At 31.6% G+C, this 14,636-nt stretch overlaps 2 protein-coding genes and 1 pseudogene across 2 annotated transcripts; 2 read left to right on the plus strand and 1 right to left on the minus strand.

The window, feature by feature from the left end:
* Positions 1 to 920: 920 nt before the first annotated feature.
* On the plus strand, positions 921 to 2,966 carry LOC129896208 (cytochrome b561 and DOMON domain-containing protein At5g35735-like; annotated as a pseudogene).
* Positions 2,967 to 4,887: 1,921 nt separating this feature from the next.
* On the plus strand, positions 4,888 to 6,198 carry LOC129894073 (NDR1/HIN1-like protein 26). Its single transcript, XM_055969582.1, has one exon. The coding sequence runs from the start codon at positions 5,230 to 5,232 to the stop codon at positions 5,911 to 5,913; it is 684 nt and encodes a 227-aa protein (XP_055825557.1). The 5' UTR covers positions 4,888 to 5,229; the 3' UTR covers positions 5,914 to 6,198.
* On the minus strand, positions 5,375 to 11,889 carry LOC129894072 (probable UDP-3-O-acylglucosamine N-acyltransferase 2, mitochondrial). The gene is made up of 11 exons (XM_055969581.1): positions 11,605 to 11,889; positions 10,303 to 10,552; positions 9,687 to 9,763; positions 9,472 to 9,521; positions 8,678 to 8,742; positions 8,509 to 8,560; positions 8,368 to 8,438; positions 8,125 to 8,191; positions 6,877 to 6,948; positions 6,723 to 6,775; positions 5,375 to 5,503 (listed from the first exon to the last, which is right to left on the minus strand). The coding sequence occupies exons 1-11, from the start codon at positions 11,762 to 11,764 to the stop codon at positions 5,476 to 5,478; spliced, it is 945 nt and encodes a 314-aa protein (XP_055825556.1). The 5' UTR covers positions 11,765 to 11,889; the 3' UTR covers positions 5,375 to 5,475.
* Between the last annotated feature and the right edge of the window lie 2,747 nt (positions 11,890 to 14,636).

Consider the following 14,636-nt stretch of genomic DNA (forward strand, 5'->3'; position numbering starts at 1 on the left):
TAATTATTAGCTAAAATTAAATTTAAATGTCTTTTTATATATTATATCTGACTTAAATGATGACTTTAGTCCATAGATCCTGAAAAGTGGGGTAGAAAATGACAGAAAGATGCTGAAGTTTAGAATAAAATCAGGTTTAAAGTTTTTTTGACAGATTTAAGTCTAGTGTCATAAGCAAAGAATATAAAAAAAAGTATCGCATTAGGTGACACACTTTTTTTAAAAAAGTTTATAAATATAAAAAAAAACATATTTATTTAAAAAAATAAAATTTTAACTTATTAATTTACTCTTCATCTTACACTACTAAAAAACACTGCATTTAGCTACAAACTTCATCTTTGGTCTGTCACTATTTTGCTCATAGCTAACAAAAATCTATCGCTAACTCGCCACTTAGTAGGATTAGCAACGGATATTGTTGTTTAGCTACAAAATTTGTCCGTAGCTAAATCCAATTTTTTTTAGAAGTGATATAATATATAGTTACATAGATGTTTATAACTTATTTTAAGCCTCAAATTCAAAAAAAAAAAATAATAAATCGATACATATTCAAGCAATAGCACATAAATTGAGATGGAAGGGAGTATCAAATTTCACAATTTTAACGTGTATAATCATAAAAAGATATTTTCTTCGTTCATTTTTACTTGTCACTATTTAACTTGATACATCCATTAAGAAAATAATTATTGATATAGGTGTTTTACCTTATTATCTCTGTTAATTGATGTTTAATATCAGATCTTGAAAAATGATTTGGAGAATAGTATTTAATACTAAAAATAAAATATTTGAAAAAAAATAATTGTCTTTCTTGATATGTCAAAAAGTAAAAAGTAAAAATGGACAGTAATTAAAAAGAAGATACTAAAAGTTAGATTTGTGGAAGTTATAAATACAAGTTAATTGTTTTCATGTCCTGGACTTTACTTTATTGTACATACAATTCCATATGCACAATATTATTATAATTATTAGCATGAGTTTCATAATTCTTGGTACTATGATTTTTTTGTTAGAGTTAACAAATGTCCACTCTAATTCTTCTTTATGTACCAATTTGATAAAAAGAAGGGTTATTTTTGTTCATGAAAAGCTTCAATCCCATGGTGGCCACCAGATGCATCATCACAAATCTCTTGATAGATCAAATAATACACAAGTAACTACAGATTTCAAGTCATGGAATTTTAGACCTGCAGTACATGAACGTCATCATCCTGGACTTAGAATTGTAAGAACCTCGTTTTTCGTATCTTTTTATTTTTCTCTTTCTACAGAAGCGGATTCAAGATTTGAATCTGGAGGGTCGAGATTCAATCTTTATGGTATTACCACTATACCAATTGCATGATTTTATGTAAGTAGTGTACACATTGATTGTCTCTTAACCATACCCCACCACCCCCATAGGTACTATTAGAGCAGAATTCAGGATTTGAAGTTTATTAATTTTTATAACGATCTTAAGTTAATACTTCCTCCTCTGTTTCATTTTGTGTGGTACCGTCTGACTTGACACGGTGTTTATAAAAAAGATTTTTGAAACTTGTGGTCTAAAACAATCCTTAGATATATACAAATGTCTTTGGAATAATTAATTTTCTACTTATATATACATCAAACACAAGAAATTAAGTAGAATATTACTTATTTTTCTGAAAAATATTTTCCGTCGTACCAAACACATCCTATATCACAATTAATAATCTCATTTCTTATATCTTATGGTAGGCACATGGGGTTGTAAACATTTTTGGATGGGGAATCCTCTTGCCTATAGGTGTAATAATTGCAAGATATTACAAAAGACTTCCATTAAAATGTGAGGATTGGTACTCTCTTCATGTACAATCAAAAGTAGCAGGGTTCATTTTGGGCACAATTGGATGGGTTCTTGGCATGTCAATGATCAGAAATTCACCCAAAGATCAACACACCATGATAAGTACTCATGGAATTATTGGGACCATAATCTTCACTTTCACTACTATCCAAGTAAGACACAAATACTCATTGATTTGATTTACTTTAATTTTTAGAGAAACGGATTCAGAATGTAAAGTTATAGCAAGCTAGTTGATCATGTACCATTTAATATTTAGGTATATACAACTTGTGTTTTTTGTTACAAATATACATGTGTATATACTTTGAGTTTAAGATATGGTATATGTAGATGCACACATTTCTTATATTGTTTATCTATGTTGCACAACCTCTACTTCTATTAAATATATTTGTATAGATATATTCAACTTAAAATTAGTTTCAAGAATCTATACACGCATATGTAGTTTAATTTGACTCGATAGCAAGTTTAAGAAATAAAGAAAGATTTCTAAAATTTATAATCTTAAATATACCATAACATTTGTGCAGTTGTAAGACTTCATTTTAAAAAAATTGGACTTCGCTACGATTTCGTTGCTAATATGTCGCAAAATAGTTCGTTGGCAACATATTTTTTTGATAATTTGTTGCTCATGAGTCGCTAAATAGAATTAGTGACATTTGTTGTTGTTTAATTAGCTATAAAATTTGTCTACCGCTCGCTGATTTTTATATTTTAAGTAGTGTTTTTAAAACTTATTATAATTTTAAATATGCCATAACATTTGTGTGATGAATATTCATTTTTAGGTTTTGGCGGTATATTTGCAGCCAGATGAAGAAAATGTATACAGGAAATATTGGGTGATATACCATAATATTTTAGGTTATGTATTGTTAATCCTAACAATTGTAAATATATTTCAAGGAATTGAGAAGATAGAAGCAAGTCATAGATGGAGATGGTTGTATTTTGTACTTTTGAGTGTTATGGGATTGATGGCTCTGGTTTTGGAACTTCTTCCATGTTTTAATATGATTAAAAATAAATTTTCGAGGCGTGAATAAATTCATTGTCCTTAAAAGAAATATTGTCTTAGTATATTTTATAAAGGATACAAATAAGTAGGGGCGGAGTCATCTTACGGTCAGGATTCATTTAAATTGTCTTCGGCGAAAATTTATATTATTTATATATGATTAAAATAATTTTTTATATATATATATAATAGATGTTGAACCCTTTCGAATATTTCATGTGACTATTTTTTCAGACTTTGTACTTCCTTACTAAAATTTTTGACTTCACCGGTCAAAATGTTGTTGTAGAATGAAATAGTCACCTCATGGGTAATAACATAGTTTATAAAAAAATAAGACCATTACGAAAAGGTATATATTATTTGAATGACATAATACATAAATATGGCATTTAATTTGATTTCGGTTAGTAACTATAATCTATAACTTTACTAGTGCACAAGTAAGCACTTTAACTATCCAAAACTTGAACAAATAGACACATTCGTCCTACATGACAATTTTGTATCATACGTGGCATCTTACATGTATTGTGCAACATAGGATACATGTGTCTACTTGTTTAATTTTATACAAGTTTAAGTGTCTACTTGTGCACATCCAAAATTGGAAGACATAAATATGAAATGAGATCAAGTTACATTTTAAACTTAAATTCAAAATTTATAGATTCAAATTTGTCATAAAAATAAATATGAAAAATAAAATAATGTCCGATCTAGCCCGTGCCCAAGCTTCAAGTCCAACTCATTAAATATAAAATAGGAAAAATAATATATATATATATATATATATATATCACACAAATGCCTTCTTTTAGGATGTTTTCAATTTTTGCCCAGAAATTTGATAATCTTTCAATTTTGTCCTTCGACACAGTAAAAAATTAAGTGAACGGAAATATCTCTAACACTGAAATAACAAAATATTTTCTTTCAGCATAAGTTTATATTTTCGTATCATAATATAATATAAGTTATGCCTTTTATGTCGCTTAATTCCTATAAAATTCATGAGGATAAAGGCAAAATTCAGTTCAGAACCCAAAAATTGTGTCGTAAAAGACATAACTTAGTTTCTACAAAACTTATATTGATTAAGGCAAAACATCAGTTTCAGAACCCACAATTATTTCGTAAAATACAGATCTTCATTCATATAGAACTTTTGTCGAGCAAGGAAAAGTTCTCTAACTTATATCAAACGAATTAAGTATCACACAATTTGTGTAAAATAATTTAATTCCTATGAAACTTATGCCAGACGAGACAAAAGTTCTCTAAACTTATGCCGAGTGAATTTCGATGATTAACAAGGATATTCTGACCCACAAATTTTCTTTAAATGACAAAAATACCCCTGAAGTCCCTCGAACCTTTTTTTTCTACCAAATAAGGTGGAGGATATTTTTATAAATAAATAACTTCTTAGAAATTATGCAATGCATATTATTTTTAATACAACAAATGAAATAGTCAATAAAAAATAATACAAAGATAATTAATCTCAACATAACTAATCTCAACATAAACTTACACATTAAATATTTGAGATATTTTACTTGAGCCGAAGGTCTTATAAAAAATAATCTCTATTTTTATAAAGTAGGAGTATGATCTATGTATACTCTACTCTTTTCAAATCTCACTTATAAAATTACACTAAATATGTTGTTATACCCATAAATCTTTGGGGTTGTGAAAATGAAAGGTATGGGAATTTTGAGGAATTAAAATTTAGGAGAGAGATGTGTTATGTTAGTGAAATTTTTTAATAATATAAAAATAAATGAAAAGGGAGAAAGGGGGAGCAAAAAAAGAGAGAATGTTTAGGTATGAAACTTGCAAAATGGTTAATTGTTTAGGGGGTTGGTGGTGGTAATCCTATTCAGTCAAAAACTCCCACAAAAGAGAAAAAGACAAATTATATCACACAAAAAGAGAAAAAGACAATATATATTCAACAAGTTTTTTTTATCAACCCCTCCATAGGAGCTCTCATTCAATGACTAAAACATACAACTTTAGAGTTTAGGGTGAAAAGTGTTTACCACCTTAGCAACCCATCTTGTCATATTTGACAAGTTCATTCTATATGAGAAGGAATAAACTTGTGTACAGAACAAAGTATACTTGTCCCCAACATCAAGAATCCAATAACACTACTTCGCAAAAAAGTATATTAATTATATACCAAGATCACATAACCAGTTCTTCTTTATTCTTTTCTCTCCTAAAAAGTTCTCAACAATACTATGACATTCCAAAGATTTGCATATATAATCATTCTACTCTAAAACTACTCATGATCAACCTCGATTCCATATTCACTTGAAAAAAACTAAAAAGAATGCAGCATTCTAAGCCAGAATTACCAGTTAATCGCCGCGATCAAGATCACCCTGTAAGGCGACACCATAGTGCTAGCTACTATGCCCACAGGGTTAAAGATAGTTTAACCACAAGAGTATCAAAGCTCATATGTTCTATATTCTTAGGCCTTCTTGCCATTGTTGGACTCATCACATTCATTTTATGGCTAAGTCTTCGTCCTCATCGTCCACATATTTTCCTCAACGACTTCTCTGTTCCTGCTTTAGGCCACGGAGGTGGTGATGGTGGACCTGAAAATGCACAAATAAACTTCAAAGTTACAGCAAGGAATTCAAATCAAGGTATTGGAATTTACTATGATGCAAATCAAGTGACAGTGTATTATCGAGAAAAGAGCGTTGGAGGGTACCAAGTGTCGACACCATTCTATCAACAGCCTAAGAATAGCACCCTGTTTGCTAGTACGCTTAGTGGTTCATCATTGACATTGACAGAGTCACAATGGAAGCAAATACTGCATGATCGATCGAGGGGGCCAGTGATTTTTCGTCTTGAATTAGCAGCGACTATAAGATTTAAGATTTCGTCGTGGAACAGTAAACATCATAGGCTACATGCTAATTGTCCCGCCGGACTAGGACAAGATGGCATGCTGTTGCCTGTTTATAGGGATAAGAGATGTTCTTTTTATTTCTATTGATGATTTGAGAAGGGGAACATTTATTTATGATATTTTCCATTTGTTTTCCTATTCTTATTACAACAATAACATACCCAGTGTAATCCCACAAATGGGATCTAATTAGGATAATGTCTACGCAGACCTTACTGATTCCAATAGACCCTTCGAAGGTAGAGAGATTGTTTCCAATAGACCCTCGTTGTCCTATTCTTATTGATTTTTCATTTTTAGGCTTGTATTCGACTACAAAATTAGAGTGCATTAATTCTGAACTAAAAAACTCTGTCGAACCAACTGATATATATATATATATATATATATATATATGCTTCTTTAACAAACAGATGATAAATAGCAGAGTAGACAACAGCCAAGGAACACTAAAAGATATTATGCTTTTACAAGCAACAAGGCCTTAAACAGAAGCTCAAAGTGTATGTATCGATTTTCTAGTTCTTCTCTTTGATAATCTCAGCGAGGTACTAAACAATAGTTAACTGACATTGAGAATATGCCAGAAGCTATTGACAAATCCTAAATAGCCCAGTTAATTAACATTGGGTGTGCAGCATTAAGACTAATTTAAAGATATGAAATTACCTGTCGATAGATGCATAATAAATGTTTATAAAACATATGTTTTTTTCTTTCAAAGGAGATCTATGTCCAAGATAACGTATGCTCCGCATTAAATATGATCAAAATAATCAATAGTTCCTCAGATGGTCCCATCGGGTGGGAGGGTGCACATCAAATGACATGCATATCGAATAAATGTTCAAATCACGGGTTACTGTATAGGGTTGAAATTCAAGCAGAATTCTTACCTCAACGTTTGACGATGTTTAGCAATTTGTCTTCGCCAATCACGTATAGGAATCTGCAGTTAGCCACAGGAATTGTCAAAGAATCATAAGAAACAAGTTCAGAATTTTTTCGGAAGAGACTAGATGACACCATGAACAACGGTAGAGTCCTTACAGCAGGAAAGCCACCATAATCTCCAGGCTCAGTAATATCCTTGGTCACGCAGCTATTAGCTGCTAACCTAACCTGTAGCATCAAAATGCTATTATTTAGTTTCATCATTAATTATGTATACATACTATACTTAATATCTTCCGAAAAGCAGCATAGAATGTTCATAATCAACAGAAAAAGTAGGTAGTATGCAGTGAGAAATTTAGTATCCAAATTCATGATAAACTAACAAGTTGAAATCCTTTATCACTCACAGCATCCCGCAATGTCTTAGAAAAGCTTTACAATAAAATAAAGTAATATCCTTTTAATAGAATAGAATTCCACCATCGCTACAAAAAGATTGCCTTGTTTTACTTTTTGTTTTCTCACAAAATGGTATCTGCTATCTTTGACAAAACCTTTCCCTTACATACTAATTATTTTTTAATGTTGGTATCTCAAAAGCTATATGGAGTTTTTTCCTCAAAATTCCTATATCTCAAACCTATTGAAAAGTATCCTTTATACTGAGTGAGAGGCACGTAAACTGGGACAGACAAACGGTTAAGTGGTAGTAAGAATTATGGCATTGGCAGTAGAAACATAGAGATCTACTGACTTCATGAACAGACAACATGCGACAGGAATTCCATAATCATCATAGAATGTACAATAACATTTTGGTTCTTTTTCGGAAAAAGCAAAATAACATTCTGATTCTGATTTATGCTAGAAGAAGGTTAGAGTACAATAAGCAGCAGCATCAAACAAACAAAAACAAGTTGTATGACCATAGAATGTTACACATGTGGTTTACTCCAATTTCTTATCTTTTATCCTCTGATATCAGTTAGCTCAAGACACATAGGGAAAAGGAGGACGAACTTGAGGTAAGAGAACAGGTACACAAAAATGCAACTTTCGTTTAGTTGTGACAATTAACTCATTCGTGACATTTTTGGCTTCTTTACTTTGTACATACAGATCAGTACTAGGCAATGAATTAACATGATAATGTCAAGCTAGAGCATTGCCAAATAGAACTTGTAATGCATAGAGTGGTAAGTGGTAACATATGATCTCTTCTTTGCTTGGAAGTAAAGTGTTCTTGCATTTCAATTTTGTCCGACGCAATATAATATCCAACAATGCGAGAAATCTATCAAACATAATTACATGTATGTTATGGAGTAATCATTTCACATACAATGCCACCTAAATGGTGCTAGTCAAGGAATAGATCATCAGTTAAATAGGAAATTATACCTTCGAGGCAATGTTTACATGATCACGGATCCCAACTCTTCCTCCTAAAGTTACATAGTCACCTATGCTAAGAAAACAAAAGGATAGATGTTTAGATTAATCCAAAAAAAAAGAGGACAAATGTATATTCCTGAAAGCTAAAAGTTTACTGAACTAGAAAGTTAAAATAAAATTGCTGATCAAATTCAAAAAGAAGTTTTACTTCCATTCTTTATCAAAGCAGGGTTAAAAAAGATAACATACGTCACTGATCCTGCAACCCCGACTTGTCCACAAATGAGGCAGCTTCTCCCAATCACTACATTGTGACCTATCTGTATTGCAGATCATAAGAACCGTCTCTAAACCAAGAATTTTTTCGTAACTTCAGAAGTAGGAAAGTACCTGAACTAAATTATCTATCTTTGTGTGTTCTCCAACTACTGTATCCCTCCAACTGCATGGCCCCGAATGATGTGGCATTTATGTTTAAGCTCAGAAACATTCAGACAGGGGATTTATTTGGAAACGAATTAAACCGCAACAAAGAATTCAAAAACAGCATCAAACTCACCTGCCCCTATCGATACATGTATTCGCACCTATTTCTACATGGTTTTCTATTCTCGCCTTCAGGGTCTGCAGATAATGGTAAAACAAAAGATTAATAAGCTTGGAAAATTACAAAAAGATGTAGCTCATAAAACTTCAAGTAAATGAAAAGGCATTCAGGATAAGCTTACATAATTGATCTGTTATCAACTTATTTTAAAAAAAAATTATAGGTAGTTTATCCGGCATCAAACAATGAAATCAAATCTAGGTTTAGACCAACTACTTTTAGCTCAAGCTCAGTCGGGCCTGATTTCATCGAAAGGTCAAGCTTGAGCATAATTCAAACAACAAAGTTACGCTCAAGTGCTTACTGAGCTTCAGCACAAACAATGAGCCATTAGCACAAATGATCATGGACCAAACTCCAGGACATTTTTTTCTGATTAGAGAATCAAGTCCAAATAACTATAATCTACATCAGAAATCCCTTGGGATCAGCTTCTAATTCTAATATTTTAAAGGACCAAAAATACGAAAATGAGGAAGGACAACTTAGAAGTAATATGAACAGACAAATGTTGAGTAGAGATGAAATGACAGGCTAAGATAACAATAAGGTTGAAAATCAAGTACAAAGTTGACACTACGTGTGTGAAATATCTTTCTAAAATATAACACCAAATAACATAAAAATAAAGAATATTTAAGTTGTTTTCATTAAAATTCTAATAAAGCACATGTGCATGTAAAACATATGAGTATAATGATCACAAGTAGCAGTTATATCTCTTAGAAAAATAGTATTTGACTAACTTGAGGCTTTTTCACCATATTTCCTTGCTCATCTATAAAGAATCCAAAACCTGCTACAAGAAAAGAGCTTTTTATTTAAATTCTGACACTAGCAGTAATATGTAAAATAAAAAGTAGGTCAGTGACAGTAACCCGACATGTACCAGGAAAGGGAATAGTCTTGGTTTCTTTTTGACAAACTGAAAAAGAAAATTTCACGTAAGATTCAGCCTTACCATCTTGACCGATGCAGACCCCGCTGTTGATAACGCAAAAGTCACCAATCATGCAATTAGCCAACGCAACATTGTAACTGAAGATAACTTGTGGATAATTCATAGACCAAAAGTCATTTGTAAGAAATGGTGCAAAATAGAAATCAAGCTATAAAAACATGTCCACGTGAGACTGCCAAGAGCCGAGAAAGTAAATGGATCATCTTGCATTTCAATAACTTTTTTTTTATCTTACTTTTGTCTCCCCTCTACTGAATTCCACCCATCTTTTTTCAATTCTAAACAGTTGAGTTTCTTTCTCTAGGAGAATCCAGCACTAAACTCAAACATCCTAACTAATTGAAAAGAAAGGTTTAAGCTCAGGTAATTGATAGCATTGAATATTATCATGAAAAAAAAGCCTAATGAGATTTTCTAGGAAGGATGATATTATTTTGCCAACTGAAACCAAATAACAAATGTCTTTAACTATACCTCAGCTCTATTTATTAGGCTGAGCAAGACATGACTTATTTCAATTCAATATTTAGACCTAAGCCTTCTTGCTACCTACTAGAGATATCCCATCGAAATGAAGTCAAATAACAAAGTCTTCAAGATAGACAAGATGTTGTACCCTATTTTCGTTGATTGGCCTATTGTGACAGTAGGTCCAATGACTGCTCCGGAGCCAATGTGACAATCTGCACCCACTGCACATTCTGAATGTACCACAGCGCCAACTTCTACAAAGGCCGAGGGATCAATGCGAGCCGACTTGTGAAAAGTTCCACCCCCATTGCTCCATCTCTGGTAATCTTGTTGGTCATCCACACCACCATTCTCAAGTCTTGAATTCAAAGCACATTCGAAATGAACTTTGGTACCTAATGGATAGTCATGGTCATCTTGAAAGTAAAATAACCTTAAGTGATAAAGCATCAAAGAAAACTCAGAACACAACATATCTTTTCAAGCCGCAAAGGAAACAAAACAAAAGTCGTATCAACATACTATTTATACACTAAATTTTTTCCACAACCAACACTAAGGGATTTCTTTGATATGGAGAATATCTTCTCAATGGAAAACAATTTCTTTTGAAAAAAAAACTTTTCTTTTTTGTTATAAGAAAGTGCTCTGATGATATTTCTCGGTAGGAAAAAGCCTAACAACAATGTCTAAGTATTGGTTAAAGGATAAACTTCCTTTTTAGTTTGTCCTAGAAAATTGTATACCTTTCTATATTTAATACACATTTTAGCTTTTAAATTCCTATTTTACCCATAATGAGATATATTTATAGCCACAATATATGACCAGAGGCGGAGCCAGCTTATGATTAGGGGTTCATCTGAACCCCTCCAATGGAAAATTATACTATTTATACATGGTTAAAAATTACTTTTTATGTTTATATGTAGATGTTGAACCCCTTCAACTCCAGTATTTACTTCTTTCGATTTTGAACCCTTATTGAAAATTCTGACCCGCCAATGTATATGACTTGTTTTAGAAACAAGTTTCAAAAAAATTAGCTTTTTTTCTTTCATAAACACCATGCGATAATTAAAAGTGCGTCTAATAAAATGGGATGGAGACCACAAATTAAAAGCTTAGATTTTTACAAAGAAAGATGACTTTCTCCCATAATTGACCAAAATCTTTTCCCTTCCCTTTCCATGATTTTACAAACATGTTGGACAATTAAAGATCACCAAACAAGGTAAAATGAGGGAAAACAACAAGTAACACAGACCACAGTCTTAGTGGCATTTTCACAAACACCTGAACTGCTTAAATATTCAACCAATAAGAAAAATTAAAACTGGCAATAGCTACACTAAAAACAAGCAAAACAGTATTTGTGGCATTTTCACAAACACCTGAGCTGCGCAAAAAATGCTCGAGTAAAACAAGATATAACCAATAGACTTACCCGGCTGAGTAGAACTGTGATTTGAAGCTCTTTGGTCTCTAGATAAACAATTGGAAGAAGTAGTTGCTGATTCGAGTCTTGGGGCTAACAAATTTTCAACCATTCTTGATATAGAGGAAAGTGTTCGAATAGAAGCTAATCTTTTTAGGCGAAAAGCCATAAGTAAAGAGCTAATGATGGGTTTACTCTTAATCCGCCGGCAAACAAGTTTGTATTAATCGAAGCAAGTCACAATTTTGCAATAACACTTGTTTATAGGCGTTCGGAAAGTTATACTATATAATATGATGAATTATGAAATAATTGTAATAATCAGTAGTCTGTTTGGATTGATTTATTATTAATTAACTTATAAGCTAATTCAAATGGCCTTTAGGAGTGTGTATTAATCCATTTGGTTTGGTTCGATTTTAAGTATTATTAGTTCGATTTATCGATTTACGATTTTTAAATATGCTAAACAGATAATCAAATCAATAAGATATTTGTTATTGATTTCGGTTTATTGGTTTTTTATCTTTAACGGTTGGGTTTTCGGTTTAATTAATAAGAAAATGTTTTCAAAACAACTATACAACTTCTCCAACAATTTTCGAAAATTTTGAACACTACTAAAAAAGGAAAAGGAGTTTCTTAAGGAAAATATTCAAATGCTCATCAGATTTAACCCCAATTAGGATAAAATAAACTCATAATTATTTACCAGCAAAGTCAAATTTACCAGCGAAGTCAAATTTTTGGAGAAAGTGGGTACGGAGAAGAGGAGAAATTTGAAAAAGGAGAAGAAGAGAAGTAAAAAAGAGAGAAATCAAACTCACAATTCACAACCCTAGTCATCGCTTAACCCTTGCTATCGTCGTTGCAATTTGCAAACCGTAGCCGTCGTTCTTAGTTCTTTAGGTTTTAAATTTTTGACTTTGTGAACCTAAAGCGACAAAGAATAAGGAGTAAATACAATGTAAATTGTGAAATAGTGTGAAGTATGAATAGTGATTATATATTTATATTTATATTTTTTATTTGATATTTGTATATGAGTAAATATTAAAATAGTAAATTATTATAGTTTTAATGGGTTATCGGTTTATCCAATAACCCAATATTAAAAAATCAATATTGAACCGATAACTCAATAATTATTTTTTATAAAACCATTAAATAATCGTTAATCCAATAACAATAAATCAGTAGCATTTTTTTCGGTTTGATTTATCGATCGATTCTGTTTTTGCACACCTCTATCTAGTAATAACTATTCAAATTGAATGTAAATGGTTTTGGGCTTGGATTATTATTACAAAAAACTTGTGGAATAATGAGTAAATGATACAAATCTTATTAGTTTAGGGTCTAATTACGTGTCTTCACTTTAGTTTTTGAAATTATCTATACTATATTTATTTTGTCAGATACATGTATATGGCGGACTTAGATATATGTATCTTGCTTATATTCGATACATATGGATTAACTTAGGTGTAATTTGCTTAATGTATATGCATCCGTTGATCATGTGAAGAGGAGATATGTGGATGCACCAGTGTGGAGGTGCGAGAGGTTGGTAATAGAGGGTATGAAGAGAGATAGAGATCGATCGAAAAAGTATTGAGGAGAGGTGATAAGACAAGATATGACTCACCTTCAGATTACCGAGGACATGACCTTTGATAGAATGGTGTAGAGGACACATATTATGGTAGAAGGTTAATAGGTAATGTAGGGTGGTTGATGTTTTTTATTGTACTAGTTATATTACTGTAGTTCTTATTTTTTACATTCATCATTATCGTTTTCAATCCTCTATCCTAGTATGTTGTGTATTGTGTGTTTGATTATTGCAATATTTTCTTCTTTGTATCTAGAATTGCTGCATCTGAGCCGAGGGTAACAACCTCTCTACCTATATGGATAGTGGTAAGTTATGTGTACATTCTACTCTTCTCAGGCTCCACTTGTGGGATTTTATTGGGTATGTTATTGTTGTTGATGTTGTATAAAGCGTGATTCACATTCATTTGAGATATGTTAACTCTCGTTCGCCTGTCTTGTCTCGCCTCTTTTCCTCTCTTACACGCCTCTCTCTCGATGTATCTGTATTTCAGAAAGTATCCGATATCAAAAATACATTTATCTAGTGTGATTCACATATATATGAGATATACTGATTTTCTCACTCGCCTCTCTTCTATCTCGCCTCTCTCCCTATGTATTTGATATGAAAAATACATGTATCTAGCATCTTTGATACATGTATCTGACTTAAAATTTGAAGAAGTGGAATATCTGATATGAAACTATTACTTAGTGAGACAATTTATAATTATTTCAAACTATATAATGAATTAGTATTTATGGTAGAAATGTTTATTAAGTTAGCCAGTTTTTTCCTAGAATAATTTATAATTTTCTAAAAATTATTAAACAGACACAATCACTTTTAAAGTGGTTTGGAAAAAGTTTCAAATTCGCCCCTAAATTTTGCGAAATGATCTAAATTTGTCCTTTATTAATAGATTAAGTCAAACATACCTCTGTTGTTAAAAGACTGATCCAAATATATCCTATTAAGTATTTACTAATGACAATAACCTTACAACACGTAAAAAAATTTGCAAGAAAAAAATATTAAATGTACTCTTGAATTATGAGAAATGCTTTAAGTTTGCTACTGAATTTTGAGAAAGGAGATCATTGATTTGATGAGCCAACATCATATTCTTCAACACTCGGACCTCTAATAGTGAAGTCTCTATCTCTAAGTACATATTAACCAAGCTCAAATCTAAAATCATCCCAAATAGAACTCAAACAATAATCAATTGTACCATCAAGTTAATTATTCACTTCCGCTAGAATTAATTCCACCGATACAACTCCTCATCCCTTCTCAAATCATTAATGCCAATTGAAGAGGTCCATATAAACCTCCTAATGCTTTAAGAAAAAAAACCTAGGTATACAATAGTTAGCTTCTAATAAATCATTTACAATGATACGTATATGTGGTTGAGGACCGATGGTCTTACGATAAA

Source organism: Solanum dulcamara, chromosome 7, assembly GCF_947179165.1.
Source record: "Solanum dulcamara chromosome 7, daSolDulc1.2, whole genome shotgun sequence".
NCBI lineage: Eukaryota > Viridiplantae > Streptophyta > Magnoliopsida > Solanales > Solanaceae > Solanum > Solanum dulcamara.

What these genes read in the sequence shown, in the direction of transcription:
- LOC129894073 (XM_055969582.1), top strand. Translation starts at nt 5,230, where the DNA reads ATGCAGCATTCTAAGCCAGAATTACCAGTTAATCGCCGCGATCAAGAT.
- LOC129894072 (XM_055969581.1), bottom strand. Translation starts at nt 11,764, where the DNA reads ATGGCTTTTCGCCTAAAAAGATTAGCTTCTATTCGAACACTTTCCTCT. An exon ending in ATATGGTGAAAAAGCCTCAA is followed by an intron (nt 8,743 to 9,471) that starts GTTAGTCAAATA and finishes CATTATCTGCAG; the next exon opens with ACCCTGAAGGCGAGAATAGA. An exon ending in AAACATCGTCAAACGTTGAG is followed by an intron (nt 5,504 to 6,722) that starts GTAAGAATTCTG and finishes GTGCATTTTCAG; the next exon opens with GTCCACCATCACCACCTCCG.